The 16359-nt window shown below is 42.6% G+C and overlaps 1 protein-coding gene across 3 annotated transcripts in view; it reads left to right on the top strand.

Annotated features, from left to right (window-relative positions):
- Positions 1-8992: 8992 nt before the first annotated feature.
- LOC139581090 (mediator of RNA polymerase II transcription subunit 12-like) overlaps positions 8993-16359 on the top strand; it is a 69118-nt gene continuing 61751 nt past the window's right edge. Inside the window, exons 1-7 of one of the 3 annotated variants that reach the window (XR_011676141.1) lie at positions 8993-9357; positions 11331-11435; positions 11549-11740; positions 12035-12194; positions 12455-12630; positions 14314-14424; positions 15196-15468. Coding sequence is in view for 2 of the 3 variants with exons in the window: in XM_071410475.1 (XP_071266576.1) it covers positions 9256-9357; positions 11331-11435; positions 11549-11740; positions 12035-12194; positions 12455-12630; positions 14314-14424; positions 15196-15468 (1119 nt within the window). In the remaining variant the exon portion in view is untranslated. The remainder of the gene's footprint in view (positions 9358-11330; positions 11436-11548; positions 11741-12034; positions 12195-12454; positions 12631-14313; positions 14425-15195; positions 15469-16359) is intronic. The other 2 variants (XM_071410475.1, XM_071410473.1) reach the window with 2 other exon arrangements.

Raw genomic sequence — 16359 nt, 5'->3', positions numbered from 1 at the left:
ACATCCTAAAAAGTGGCACTATTCACTGCACTTCTCCCTAACCTTAAAAATCAACCATATTCATTTCACATTAAAACAATCTATTAATTGCACATCATACCGATCCTTCAAATAAATACATCTGACCAGCAGTAGGGAACACAAGGGGCAATTGAGTGGTTTCTCTTACTGAGACAAACTTGTCCAAATGAAAACCTTTGCCTGCTTTTTAAAGCTAATTTTACTTTTTCTTTGCTTTGCCTCTATGGAAAAACATGCTCCTCACAGTACTGTTTACTCTTGGGATTTTACAAGACATAACACTAGCTCTGGTATTGTGACTGTTGGTTATAGACCATATCAATGTGTTTTTTCATGTAACCTGGGACACAATCATTTAAGATGTCAAATATATGATTAAGTTTAAGTTGGTCCACTCTGGACTCCAAAGGCAACAAGCCCACCGGGAACTCCTGTACTTACAATGTGTGTCCTAGGGGGGACATTCAGCATATACCTGATGATAACATTATTTTGCATGACCTGCATTCTCTTTTTCAGCTTTTTTGATTGCCCACTATACCAAGCAGAACAGGCATAATCAAAATTACACTGAATCAAGGTTGAGACGAGCAGTTTCTTAACTTTAATGTTAAAATATCTAGTGTTACGATATAAACATGTCAATTTGTTCACCATTTTAGAAAGAATTTTAGCAGCAATCAGGTCTCCAGGGATACACCAAGATAAGATACACTTGTTTTAGATTCAATCTCCTTGCTTGCACAGGTTACAGTTATCTTGTCAGCCCTAAGCAATCTACGTTTTGTTCCAAACGAAATCGATAAAGTTTTTCCCAAATGTAGTGACAATTTGTTGTCAGACAACCAATCTCTAACACAATGCAATTGCTTACTCAGGGTCTCTATGTAAACTGTATCCTGCCCTGATACCAGTATGGCTGAATCATCAGCATAAAGCAGGAGTTTGCACTTTACTGTATCTGGCATATTTTTTGCAAAAAATTAAAAATATTTTTTTTTTGGGGGGGGGGCTTTCCTGTTTTGAATGTTATTTTGACATTAATACATGTCACATATCAGTTTGCAAAAATGTTAAAAAATAAATACAAACATGGTCTCTTTTTTTGTTTACTTGAGTAAGGCAGCTCCAAAATGCAGGTGTTTCAGCCTAGCTCAGTGTTTTCTGTGGTGGTGGGGCAAGGCAGCATAGAATACGGAGCTTGGTGCCGTGATTGGCTCAGTGTTCTGTCACTCATGGGGACACTACGTCACCACCAAGTATTGGGTATAGACATTGAAAATTCTAGCCCCTTGGGTGCTGCCATAGAGTGCCCATCCGAGAAGGCTCAAGGTCATTGGCCACAGATAAAATGACGTCAAATCACGTTATATGTAGAGTAGCTTTGATTGGACTGATCATGTCAACATCATACTTTCATAATCTTACCTCGCAGTCATCATCATGAATCAAGTCGACAATCTGCTGGCAAATCCTTTTTAATCCTTGTCATATGAAGAGAAATAATGAAGAGAAATTATAGATAAAACGTATCGGTGCTCAACGGCCATTGGACATGAACATTACACAACAAGTTGGAAATCGTAAATTCAACAATGAGTGGTTTGGAAGGAATCAGTGACAGTGGCTGTGTGGTCCCAAATCTGGGATTAAGGGGCTCTTTTCCAAGTTTAAAATTATAAACATTCAACATTGACCATGCTGTCAATGAAGCATGATTTGTGCTGCGCTCAAAACAACTGTTAACTCGGAACTGCGAAAACTTGACTACAGTGAGTTCAAGACAACTGGGAATTCAAGGAAAAACAAGCTCCCACCGGGAAATACGTTTTGAACGGTCATCCAACTAAGATATGGAAATCGGGAACTCGGGCCTCTTTCTAGAGCTACGACCTGAAGATCAATGACGTCATCATGATTCGACCTTGTTTTTTCCCAATTGTCTTGAAAGCACCATAAATCCAGAGAATGCCAGACTTTGATGAAAAAATTTGCTCACAAAGGACCACCGTGCCGCCTTTCTGTTCAAGTGAGCACAACAAGGTGAGTCCAAAAATGTCTTGTATGCTGCAATATGCAAGGGACATATGTATACTGTAGCTAAAAAAGTAATACTACAATTGAAGTCCGAAGTTTACATACACCTTAGCCAAAAACATTTAAACTCAGTTTTTCACAATTCCTGACATTTAATCCTAGTTAAAATTCCCTGTCTTAGGTTAGTTAGGATCACCACTTTATTTTAAGAATGTGAAATGTCAGAATAATAGTAAAGAGAATTATTTATTTCAGCTTTAATTTCTTTCATCACATTCCCAGTGGGTCAGAAGTTTACATACACTCAATTAGTATTTGGTAGCATTGCCCTTTAAATTGTTTAACTTGGGTCAAACATTTGGGTAGCCTTCCACAAGCTTTCCACAATAAGTTGGATGAATTTTGGCCCATTCCTCCTGACAGAGCTGCTGTAACTGAGTCAGGTTTGTAGGCCTCCTTGCTCGCACACGCTTTTTCAGTTCTGCCCAACTGATGTCTTGAGATGTTGCTTTAATATATCCACATAATATTCCTCCCTCATGATGCCATCTATTTTGTGAAGTGCACCAGTCACTCCTGCAGCAAAGCACCCCCACAACATGATGCTGCTTCACGGTTGGGATGGTGTTCTTCGGCTTGCAAGCATCCCACTTTTTCCTCAAAACATAATGATGGTCATTATGGCCAAGCAGTTCTATTTTTGTTTCATCAGACCAGAGGACATTTCTCCAAAAAGTACGATCTTTGTCCCCATGTGCAGTTGCAAACCGTAGTCTGGCTTTTTTATGGCGGTTTTGGAGCAGTGGCTTCTTCCTTGCTGAGCGGCCTTTCAGGTTATGTCGATATAGGACTCGTTTTACTGTGGATATAGATACTTTTGTACCTGTTTCCTCCAGCATCTTCACAAGGTCCTTTGCTGTTGTTCTGGGATTGATTTGCACTTTTCACAAACAAAGTACGTTAATCTCTAGGAGACAGAACGTGTCTCCTTCCTGAGCGGTATGATGGCTGAGTGGACCCATGGTGTTTATACTTGCGTACTATTGTTTGTACAGATGAACGTGGTACCTTCATGTGTTTGGAAATTGCTCCCAAGGATGAACCAGACTTGTGGAGGTCTACAATTTTTTCTGAGGTCTTGGCTGATTTCTTTTGATTTTCCCATGATGTCAAGCGAAGAGGCACTGAGTTTGAAGGTAGGCCTTGAAATACATTCACAGGTATACCTCCAATTGACTCAAATGATGTCAGTTAGCCTATCTGAACCTTCTAAAGCCATGACATCATTTTCTGGAATTTTCCACGCTGTTTAAAGGCACAGTCAACTTAGTGTAAGTAAACTTCTGACCCACTGTACACACAGTTGAAGTCGGAGGTTTACATACACTTAGGTTGGAGTCATTAAAACTTGTGCATCATGTTTCTATTGATCATCCTTGACTTGTTTTTACAACTTGATTGGAGTCCACCTGTGGTAAATTCAATTGATTGGACATGATTTGGAAAGGCACACACCGTTCTATATAAGGTCCAACAGTTGACAGTGCAGGTCAGAGCGAAAACCAAGCCATGAGGTCGAAGGAATTGTCCGTAGAGCTCCGAGACAGGATTGTGTCAAGGCACAGATTTGGAGAAATGTACCAAAACATTTCTGCAGAATTCACAGTGGCCTCCATCATTCTTAAATGGAAGAAGTTTAAAACCACCAATACTCTTCCTAGCAATCAGGGGAGAAGGGCCTTGGTCAGGGAGTTGACCAAGAACGCGATGGACACTCTGACAGAGCTCCAGAGTTCCTCTGTGGACATGGGAGAACCTTCCAGAAGGACAACCATCTCTGCAGCACTCCACCAATCAGGCCTTTATGGTAGAGTGGCCAGATGGAAGCCACTCCTCAGTAAAAGGCACATGAAAGCCCGCTTGGAGTTTGCCAAAAGGCACCTAAAGGACTCTCAGACCATGAGAAACAAGATTCTCTGGTCTGATGAAACCAAGATTGAATTCTTTGTTCTGAATGCCGAGCGTCACGTCTGGAGGAAACCTTGCACCATCCCTAGGGTGAAGCATGGTGTTGGCAGCATCATGCTGTGGGGATGTTTTTCAGCGGCAGGGACTGGGAGACTAGTCAGAATCGAGGGAAAGATGAACTGAGCAAACTACAGAGAGAGCCTTGATGAAAACCTGCTCCAGAGCGCTCAAGACCTCAGACTGTGGCGAAGGTTCACCTTCCAACAGGACAACAACCCTAAGCACATAGCCAAAACAATGCAGGAATGGTTTCGGGACAAGTCTCTGAGTGGCCCAGCCAGAGCCCGGATTTAAATCTGATCGAACATCTCTGGAGAGACCTGAAAATAGCTGTGCAGCGACACTCCCCATCCAACCTGACAGAGCTTGAGAGGACCTGCAGAGGAGAATGGGAGAAACTCCCCAAATACAGGTGTACCAAGCTTGTAGTGTCATACCCAAGAAGACTCAATGCTGTAATCGCTGCCAAAGGTGCTTTAACAAAGTACCGAGTAAAGGGTCTGAATACTTATGTAAATGTGATATTTCCGTTTTTTTTTTTGATTTGCAAACGTTTCTAAAAACCTGTTTTTGCTTTGTCATTATGGGGTATTTTGTGTAGATGAGGACAAAAACTATTTAATACATTTTAGAGTAAGGCTGTGAGGTGACAAAATGTGAAAAGTTAAGGGGTCTGAATACTTTTAGTTAGTCGTTTTATTTGATTACACTATATTTAGAAAGCCTGTAACTAATTTCAAGCCTTATTCATAGTTTTGTTGAATAGGAAATACGTCATATAAAATATTACATTTTCATATTTTTATCATATATACTTGAGCTTGTGTCCAACTCGCTACACCTCAACAATTTTAAACTATGTATACCAGAAAGGTGAGATTTTAATCTTTCTTTGAGTATGCAGCATTTCTAGTTATTTTTTATGGCACTCATGATAAATCACTACTTTTGGGGATTACATTTTCGATTACATTTAGTTACATTAACTGGTTTTAAATTCCCATGTATCGAATGAAAAAGCCAATGTCTTAAGTGTCATCACTCAAATAAAATAAAATTGTATTGGTCACACACACATATTTAGCAGATGTTATTTAGGGTGTTGCTCCAACAGTGCAGTACTATCTAACATTTTACAACAGTACACAAATTTAAAAGTAAAAGAATGGAATTAATATAGAAATATTAGGACGAGCGATGTCAGACTGGCATTGACTAAAATATAGTAGAATAGAATACAGTATATACGTGTACATATGAGATGAGATAAGCAGTCTGTAAACATTATTAAAGTGACTAGTGTTCCATTATTAAAGTGGCCAGTGACTCCATGTCTATGTATATAGGGCAGCAGCCTCTAAGGTGCAGGGTTGCTTAACTGGGTGGAAGTTGGCTAATGATGGCTTTTTAACAGTCTGATGGTCTTGAGATAGAAGCTGTTTTTCAGGCTTTCGGTCCCAGCTTTGATGCACATGTACTGACCTCGCCTTCTGGATGATAGCGGGGTGAACAGGCCGTGGCTCAGGTGGTTAATGTCCTTGATGATCTTTTTGGCCTTCCTGTGACATCGGGTGCTGTAGGTGTCCTGGAGGGCAGGCAGTGTGACCCGGTGATGCGTTGGGCAGGCCACACCACCCTCTGGAGAGCCCTGCGGTTGCGGGCGGTGCAGTTTCCGTACCAGGCAGTGATACAGCCTGACAGGATGCTCTCAATTGTGCATCTGTACAAGTTTGAGGGTCTTAGGGGCCAAGACATATTTCTTCAGCCTCCTGAGGTTGAAGAGTCTCTGTTGCACCTTTTTCACCACACTGTCTTTGTGGGTGGACCATTTCAGATTATCAGTGATGTGTACGCCGAGGAACTTGAAGCTTTCCACATTTTCCACTGCAGTCCTGTCGATGTGGATAGGGGCGTGATTCCTCTCCTGTTTTCTGAAACCTATGATCAGCTCCTTCGTTTTGTTGACGTTGACGGAGAGGTTATTTTCCTGGCACCACTCCGCCAGGGCCGTCACCTCCTCCCTGTAGGCTGTCTTGTCATTTCTGATAATCAGGCCTACTACTGTTGTGTCATCTGTAAACTTGATGATTGAGTTCAAGGTGTGTGTGGCCATGCAGTCAACAGGTTAGTACAACAGGGGGCTGAGCACACACCCTTGTGGGGCCCCTGTGTTGAGGATCAGCGAAGTGGAGGTGTTGTTTCCTACCTTCACCACCATAGGGCGGCACGTCAGAAAGTCCAGGACCCAGTTGCACAGGGCAGGGTTCTGACCCAGGTCCCCGAGTTTAATGATGAGCTTGGAGGGTACCATGGTTTTGAAGGCTGAGCTATAGTCAATGAACAGCATTCTGACATAGGTATCCTTCTTGTCCAGATGGGATAAGGCAGTGTTCAGTGCGATAGCGATTGCATCGTCTGTGGATCTATTGAGGCGGTAAGCAAATTGACGTGGGTCTACGGTGTCAGGTAAGATAGAGGTGATATGATCCTTAATTAGCATCTCAAAGCACTTCATGATGACAGAAGTGAGTGCTACGGGGCGATAGTCATTTAGTTCAGTTACCTTTGCTTTCTTGGGTACAAGAACAATGGTGGACATCTTGAAGCAAGTGGGAACAGTAGACTGGGATAGGGAGAGATTGAATATGTCCTTAAACACTCCAGCCAGCTCTGAGGATGCGGCTAGGGATGCCGTCAGCCCTGTGAGGGTTAACACGCTTAAATGTCTTACTCACGTCGGCCACGGAGAATGAGAGCCCACAGTCCTTGGGAGCAGGCAGTGTCGGTGGCACTGAGTTATCCTCAAAGTGGGCGAAGAAGGTGTTTAGCTTGTCTGGGAGCAAGATGTCGGTGTCGGCGATGTGGCTTGTTTTCCCTTTGTAGTCCGTGATTGTCTGTAGACCCTGCCATATACGTCTCGTGTCTGAGCTGTTGAATTGCTACTCCACCTCGTCTCTGTACTGATGTTTTGCCTGTTTGATTGCCATACGGAGGGAATAACTACACTGTTTGTATTCGGCCATATTCCCAGTCCCCTTGCCATGGTTAAATGCGGTGGTTCGTGCTTTCAGTTTTGCTGCCATCTGTCCACGGTTTCTGGTTAAATAGTCAACGTGGGAACAACATCCCATAAACACTTCCTGATGAACTCAGTCACCGTGTCCGTGTAAACGTCAGAATTATTCTCAGAGGCTACTCGGAACATATCCCAGTCCGCGTGATCAAAACAATCTTTAAGCATTGGTTCCAATTGGTCTGACCAGCGTTGAATAGACCTTAGCACGAGTACTTCCTGTTTGAGTTTCTGCCTATAGGAAGGGAGGAGCAAAATGGAGTCGTGATCTGATTTGTCAAAGGGAGGGCAGGGGAGGGCCTTGTAGGCATATCGAAAAAGGCGAGTAGCAGTGGTCTAGTGTTTTTCCTAAGGAAGTACTACAGTGTGTTGATAGAACTTCGGTAGCGTTTTCCTCAAATTTGTTTTGTTAAATTTCCCAGCTACAATAAATGCAGCTTCTGGATATGTGGTTTCCAGTTAGCATAAAGTCCAGTGTAGTTCCTTGAGGGCCATTGTGGTATTGGCTTGAGGGGGAATATACACGGCTGTGACTATAACCGAAGATAATTTTCTTGGGAGGTCATAAGGTCGGCATTTGATTGAAAAGTGACCCGTTTTAATTTGAATCAAAAACAACTTCATATTGAAGGAGTGCCTTTGATTTGACAACCTGCACATGCGCAGGTCGGCGCAAGACCCAATTACGTGTTTCTGCACAAGTTTAATAATGGATTGGATATATTTAGCACTTTTCTAGCAACTGAGGTACTCAAAGCACTTTAAATGGTCGGGGGAAACTCACCTCATCAATGTGTAGCACCCACCTGATGAGGTGGTCATGATGGAATGGGGCCAGGTTGGGAATTTAGGCGTGACACCAGGGTTAACACTCTTAAAATATGAGCCATGGGATTTTTGATGACCACAGAGAGTCAGGACACCTGTTTAACCTCCCTTCTGAAAGACAGCACCCTATGCAGGGCAATGTCCCCTTCACTGCCCTGGGGATCTCCTTAGACCGATGAGAAATGTCCCCTACTGGCTCTCCAACACCACTTCCAGCAGTGTCTGGTCTCCCATTGAGGGACTGACCAGGACCAACCCTGCTTAGCTTCAGAGAGGCAAGCCAGCAGTGGGTTGCAGGGTGGTATGCAGCTGGTGCTACATTGCCATGACATGGTCTACAAGTGTTTATGGTGGATTTCTATTGGAGAAGCAGTTTTTGCCTATCTTCATACTGTCTTTAGTTGCACCTTCCAAGGCCTCCAAGGCATTTTAATTTGGCCTTATGGGGAAGAAGAGGAATACTAATTATAATAATTAACGCCAACAATTACAATTAGGTTTCACCAGGTTCGCTGCTAAACTGCTAATGATTTCACGATCTGTCATGTGGACATCTATACTTTGTTGCAATATAAAACAGAGTAAATTCCACACAGACTATGCATTATGCAAGCTGTTTCAGCCAATCAACATCCAGGATCTAAACTACCCGGTTTATAAACAAACCTATAGTATGAATAAAAATGGGTGGAAAGAAGAAAGAATATTATTAGCTATTTTGTAGAATGTGAATGAATGTATATTCGGCACATTACAAATGACATGTAATTACCACAGGTACAAAGTACATTTTTCAAAAAAGGGCTATATCGTAAAAGTTAATAAAAACCAAAATGTGCTTTTTGGTCTTAATCTATGGTTAGGATTGGGTATAAAATTAGCAGTACGGTTGGGGTTAGGTTGAAAATCAGATGCATGTTAGAAATAGGCGGGGTGTATGATTTTGTGGCTATGGTAACGACCGTATTTTGAGTTTTCTTGTCTGCATCAGCGTTCTTCCGGCTTCCAAGACTCAGACCGAAAAGGGTTGTCCCTAGTTACTACAGCCACAAAGTCAAAATTGCCTATCTCGTAAAAAATAACGGGGGGGGGGGATCGTTTATTGGCCTTAATTTAAGGTGAGGTTAACAGTGTGGTTAAGTTTAAAATCAGACTATGAGAAGAGAAATTGGAGAAATAGGCGGGATTTAGCCATAACTATGACTTTGTGGCTGTGGTAACTAGTGAGCCCAACGGAAAGAGAAAAGCCTTGGCTGTGATGCCGCTGAATGATGGCTGCTTTTGGGATCCTGAGTTACGAACACCGGCCACTGAAGCGGCCACGACTCGGACCTCCGGACGTTTATCCTCAAGACCCAAAGCAAAAAGAGGTCAGAAACTTAAATTGTTTCTCAAACCAACGTTACAAAGACAAATTGACACAAAGAGCCTAGCTACCGTTATTTGGAAAGGAGTCCCTTTAGCTAACTAACTACGGTTGCTAGCTAGTCCAAGACGGCTATCACAGGCCTAAGCCAGTCTCTCTAGCAATAACAATGAACAGCTAACGTTACTTGGCTTTTCAGTTTGCTAAACATCAACCAGGTAATGTTAGCTTGATAACAGTAGCATTCTAGCTCGTAGTTAGCTGGCTCAACCTTTTCTAACGTAACCAAAATGTTAACTTTACGAGAGATAATTTGGCCATATTTCAAGTTAGTTATCAAATTAGTGCACGAACCATTAACGTTACTTGCATGGTTGCAGATTAGGTAAACTTGCTTGCATTTAATGTAACGTTAGTTAGCTAGGTACACAACTCGGATTCATTTTAGAGCAGCTTGATCGATAACAAACTAACTAGCTACTTAGCTAGCATATTTAGCAGCTACGTTAGCTAGCTAAATGCCTTCATTTTCACAAATTGGCAAACAGTTAACGTTACCATTAAGGGTTCTCCCCAGGATTTAACAAGGTGGTGCTGCTGAGTTCAGTCAGAGGACTCAGAGATTTGTGCGTTTTTGAACACCTGTAACTGCCAAAAAATTGCCAGAAGGTGGCGCATCGCCTCTTACATTCTTTGGGGAGAACCCTTGCATGTTGTGCTAACATAGCTACTGTTAGCATGTATGTGTGTCTAGCTATTATAATCTACAATGTTTGTCTAGCTAACTATATAGTTTAGCAAACGTGAACTACTAGTTTAGCTACCAATACCATAGTTAATTAGCTAGATAACGTTAGCCATTTAAATTTAGCAAGCTAACACTGTCTGGAGCTCTCATTTACTGTGCCAGGAGACTACTTTTGTACAGATTGCTGTGGGAAACTACTGGTCATGATGTAGAGCTTCTGCTAATTACAGTGACATATCAGTACACTTTCCAGGCATTTGTGGCATAGGATCCTTAGACTTAGTAAAAATAATTGCCACATCTGGTCTCTTGGCAGTCCCACCCCTATGGGAGGTCAACTCCCGCTCAGCAGTTAGTGCTCTTCTCTGTCTTGGCATCCCAATGGTGTAACTAGCTTCCCCCTGATGCTAGGACAGCAGAGTCCTTGCCCATCTTCCAAAAACATCTGAAACACTAGCTCTTCTTCAGTTTTGTCTAGAGGGGATACAGCTTTTGTAAATTGACTTTTCATAGCAGGTCTAGAAGAACTTACGCAGCAATTTGACAAAAGCTGTATCCAATATAGACATGACCACCTTCGGTGGGGTTTTAGGGTGGACTACATCCCAAAAGTTGTATTGCCGCCCACTACTGGATTCAAAGTAAAAAAGAAAACCATACTTGATTGGGAATCTAACTCACTCTTCACAACTAAAATAGTCAACAAAACAAACTCCCACTTCATCCATTCTTCAAATTTCCATTTCTCTGTACTCAGGCTATGGGGCCTGATAGGGCAGTACGACTCATCACAGCCTATTGTGTAACTCATTTGCAGAGAAGTCCTCCAATCCCAGAAACCGCTCCGCCACATCCAGAATGTCTGAAACCCTCCCCTATTTTATATATGACATCTGTATTACCCCCCCCCCCTCCCCCCAAAAAAAGGTGCAATTATCTTTTCCTACTAGTACTGACTTTGGTGATAAAAAATGTACTTACTACGACTGTGATGTGGTTGTCTCACCGAGTTCTCTTAAGATGAATGCACTAACTGTAAGTCGCTCTGGATAAGAGCTTCTTTCTGCTAAATGACTAAAATGTAAAACTGTAAACAACATTTTATTATCTAGCTACTCAATCCCCCACTGAGCTATTCGCCATTTGTTTTCTGTTCAGGTGTTAATTGTTTGACTTTATCAACTGCATGGTCTGAATTTCACGAGATCTAATGTCAATTTTTGTTCCAGGATGAATTGACTGCGTTGAATGTGAAGCAAGGATTTAATAATCAACCGGCAGTGTCAGGGGATGAACATGGAAGTGCTAAAAATGTCAACTTCAATCCCTCAAAGGTGATCTTCTACTCGTAATGTTTCTCTCTGTATCACATGTAGGGAATCATGATTCATGTTGTATGTACAGTAGGATCTCTTGTTCATTGCATACTTCCCTATTACCCCAACAGATTAGTTCAAATTTCAGCAGCATCATTGCAGAGAAGCTGCGCTACAACACATTTCCAGACACAGGCAAACGGAAGCCGCAGGTTAACCAGAAGGACAATTTCTGGCTCGTTACTGCCAGGTCACAGAGCTCTATCAACAACTGGTTTACAGATTTGTCCGGAACTAAACCACTCACCCAGCTGGCCAAGAAGGTAGGACTTTGTACCAAAAACATCCCTGCGGGGCACATTCAGCAGAGCACTACATTGTGAAAGAAATATGTTGTGTTCTGGCCTGGGCTGGTCTAGCGACCTATGCACTGCCTCTGGAGCACATGTACCACTGTCAGTATGGGTTCGAATCAGGCTCACTGTTCTTCAGCACTCTTAAAATTGCTCACTTAAAATTATAACAGCACTCTCACAAACTCACTTAAAATTATTACAAATATTCTGCAGCAACATCCTCCATCAATCCTGTTTTGTTAAATTGTGTTGGTGTGCTAGGTGCCGATCTTTAGTAAAAAGGAGGAGGTTTTTGGCTACTTGGCCAAGTACACAGTACCTGTGATGCGTTCAGCATGGATGATCAAGATGACCTGTGCGTATCACGCCGCCATTACAGAAACAAAAGTCAAGAAGCGGCACGTGATTGACCCCTGCATAGGTAAGCAAACACTCCTTAAAAAAATATATAGCCTATCCATCCTCCTAGGAACATCAGTTTTTTATGATTGAGCATTTTCCAGCTACCCCCCTGTGGCCAAAGCTCCTCAATAATGTAACATTCCAATATCCTGGGTGTGTTCACTGCCATTTAGAAAAGATAGGCTGCTATAGCTCTAGAATTTTGCTCAGTCATGCGGCATTAACAGGAGCATATGCCATTGTGATGAATTAACTATGTTCTTTCTGTCTGCACTGCAGAATGGACTCAGATCATCACAAAGTACCTGTGGGAACAGTTGCAGAAGGTGGCTGAGTTCTACCGCCAGTCTCCCAGCCAGGGCTGTGGCTCTCCTCTCCCGGCCACCTCGGCCGAGGTGGATACGGCCATGAAGCAGTGGGAGTACAACGAGAAGCTGGCCATGTTCATGTTCCAGGTTGGATGGTCCTTTGGTTTGTCTGTTTCTTTGTCTGTTTGTCTGCCTGTGTCGGGTTGCATGTCTGTCTCGCTGTCTGTCTTCATGTTTTCATATGTCTGCCTGCCTCAACCAGGGACCTATGTATCTGCCTGGTCTGATGAGTTTGTGATAACAGTTTGAAATGTAGTTGTTACTTGGTTAGAATTGTTACTTTGATGTTAGCTTTACACAGTTGTCTGCAATGGCTGTGGTGATAGTATAGCCCTATTTCACTATGTCACTGTATAATTAGTGGTTCATTGAAGGGGAAAATGTCAGTAAACTGCTAGCAAGTTAGCTTATTGTTAGAGACTAGTCATTTCATTGTTAAACTAAACCATGAGGTAAGCGATAAGACATTTAATGTTTAGATTTTATGATTAAGGCCAGATGCAAACATAGCATCACAAACAAGCAAAAACGGTTCACTTTGGATATTTTATGATGGAAATTTCTAGCTAGCCCACATCAAACAGCTCACTGTTTACACTGATGTACAGTGCCTTCAGAAAGTATTCACACCCCTTGACGTATTCCACATTTTGTTGTTACAAATTGGCATTAAAATTGATGTTCTGCACAAAATACTCATGTCAAAGTAGAAGAAACATTCTAATATTTATTTTAGGTTAATGAAAAATTAAACACTATTTTGATTAGTTAGAATCACCTTTGGCAGCGATTACAGCGGTGAGTATTTTTGGGTAAGTCTCTAAGAGCTTTGCACACTTGGATTGTACAATATTTGACCATTATTCTTTTTGAAAGTCTTCAAGCTCTGTCAAGTTGGTGGTTGATAATTTGATAGACAGCCATTTTCAAGTCTTGCCATAGATTTAAGTATATTTAAATAAAAACTTTAACTAGGCCACTCAGGATCATTCAATGTCGTCTTGGTAAGAAACTTGTGTATATTTGGCATTGGAGTTTTAGGTTATTGTCCTGCTGAAAGGTACATTTTTCTCCCAGTGGAAAGCAGACTAAACCAGGTTTTCCTCTAGGATTTTTCCTATGCTTAGCTCTGTTCCGTTTACTTTTTATCCCCCCAATAACTCCTTAGTCTTTGCTCATGACGAGCATATCCAAAACATGATACAGACACCACCATGCTTGAAAATATGAAGATTGGTACTAGGTGATGTTGGATTTTCCCAAACATGCTTTGTATTTAGGACAAAAAGTAAATTTCTTTGCCACATTTTTTTGCAGTATTACTTTAGTGCCTTATTGCAAACAGGATACATGTTTTGGAATATTTTTATTCTGTACGGGTTAGTATTGTGGTGTAACTACAATGTTCATCCATCCTCAGTTTTCTCCCTTCACAGCTATTAAACTCTGTAACTGTTAAAATCACCATTGGCCCCATGGTGAAATCCCTGAGCAGTTTCCTTCCTCTCCGGCAACTGGGTTATGGACACCTGTATATTTGTAGTGACTGGGTGTATTGGTATACCATCCAAAGCATAGTTAATAACTTCACCATGCTCAAAGGGATATTCTGTGTCTGCTTTTTCTACAAATAGGTGCCCTTCTTTGCGAGGCATTTTAAAACCTCCCTGAAGTAATAGTGAAATGGAGTAATTTCATAGGATTAACTTACGCTAAATACTTTGTTGTAGAAGACCAAGCAATAACAAACGGTTGTTTGCTTGCGTCCAGGATGGCATGCTAGACAGACACGAGTTCCTCACGTGGGTGTTGGAATGCTCCGAGAAGGTCCGACCTGGAGAGGACGAGCTTCTGAAGCTGCTACTGCCCCTCCTGCTACAGGTAATGCCTATATACCATCCATACAGCACCCATCATCTTAATCATTTGGTGGTTGCTTATGTTTTTCCTCTTTCACACAAGTGTGTATTGGAAATGTGTTTTTTGCATATCCCAGCTCCCCCTGAGACACCTTTGAAGAGTTGAGGTCACGGCCAGGGTCTGCTATTATCAATTAGGGGTTAAGTGCCTCGCTTGAGCACATCGGCAGATGTTTCACCTTGTCAGTGCCGGGATTCAAACTAGCGACCTTTAAGTTACTGGCCCAATGCTGTAACCACAAGGCTAACTTTCTCCTACTGCAGTGATGGGTTTCATTCTCCATGTTACAAACCACACATTTCACGTGGAAAGAGTAACTTAAGGAGACACTCAGATGTAATTTATCTTCAAGAATCAGGAAATGTCCAGGGTTTCTGGCATCTTCTATTTATATATTTGGGGGCATTGTAAGCTACTTTTTCAAACTAACGTTTGTGCAGAAATGGTACATTGTTAATATGACACTCTCAGGGTGATGCCAAGCACCAAGTTCGTTAGCAATCTTCTAACAATAACCTATGTAACGAAAAACATTTCAGTAATATTCCCCTGGCGGTGTTTAATCCACTTGGAAGTACATTTATTTACCTACACAGGTTAACTTTTACAGGTTAGTCTTTGAAGCTGACTTAGCTACCCTCTCTTCTATTTTCCCCCGTATTCCATTGTTGTGATCACATATCAGCTCTGAAGAGTGTGTACTGACCTTGTGAGACATGTCCCCTCCTTCAGTACTTAGGGGAATTTGTGCAGTCGGCTTACCTGTCCCGGAGGCTGGCCTATTTCTGCACGCGACGCCTCAACCTGCTGCTAAGTGACGGGAGCCTGGGGCCCGGCGCCGGGGGACACCCGGCCCACAGCATCCTGGCACAGCCAGGGAACGCCCTGCCCCCCACGCCCACCTCCCAGCCCGCAGGGAGCAATCAGCCCCAGACCCCCTTTACAGACTTCTACATCTGCCCTCAACACCGGCCCTTGGTGTTTGGGCTCAGCTGCATGCTACAGGTACACAACACACTCAATAGCCTTCCCACTGAACTGAATGGATTGCCTATTACTGCTACTGCAGTACTATTAATATTACTGCTAAGCCATCAGGCTAGTATGGTACATGACTAAGTTGGTGAACTAGCTTTGGTAAAATGTTCAGTGTTGTGATTGTTCCTGATTTTCCATGTTATATTTATATTGCCTTTGGAAAGTATTCAGACCCCTTGACTTTTTCCACATTTTGTTAGGTTACAGACTTTTTCTTTAATTGATTAAATCGGGTTCTGGCTGGGCCACTAAAGTACATTTAGAGACTTGTCCCGAAGCTACGCCTGTGCTGTCTTGGCTGTGTGCTTATGGCTGTTGTCCTGTTGAAGGTGAACCTTAGCCTCAGTCGGAGGTCCTGAGCTCTCTGGAGCAGGTTTTCATCAAGGATCTCTCTGTACTTTGCTCCGTTCATCTTTTCCTCGATCCTGACTAGTCTTTCAGTCCCTGCCGCTGAAAAACACTGACACAGCATGATGCTGCCACCACCATACTTCACCGTAGGGATGTGCCAAGTTTATTCCAGACGTGACGTTTGGCATTCAGGCCAAAGAGTTCAATCTTGGTTTCATCAGACCAGAGTATCTTCTTTCTCATGGTCAGAGAGTCCTTTAGGTGCATTTTGGCAAACTCATGTCATGTTCCTTTTACTGAGGAGTGGCTTCTGTCTAGCACCACTATCATAAAGGCCTGAATGGTAGAGTGCTGTAGAGATGGTTGTCCTTCTGGAGGGTTCTCCCATCTCAACAGAGGAACTCTAGAGCTCTGTCAGTGACCGTCGGGTTTTCGGTCACCTGCCTGACCAATGCCCTTCTCCCCCGATTGCTCAGTTTGGCCGGGCAGCCAAGATTTGCCGCTTTC

This window comes from Salvelinus alpinus, chromosome 7 (assembly GCF_045679555.1).
Source record: "Salvelinus alpinus chromosome 7, SLU_Salpinus.1, whole genome shotgun sequence".
NCBI classification, from domain to species: Eukaryota; Metazoa; Chordata; class Actinopteri; order Salmoniformes; family Salmonidae; genus Salvelinus; species Salvelinus alpinus.
This window is presented reverse-complemented; position numbering and strand designations above follow the sequence as displayed.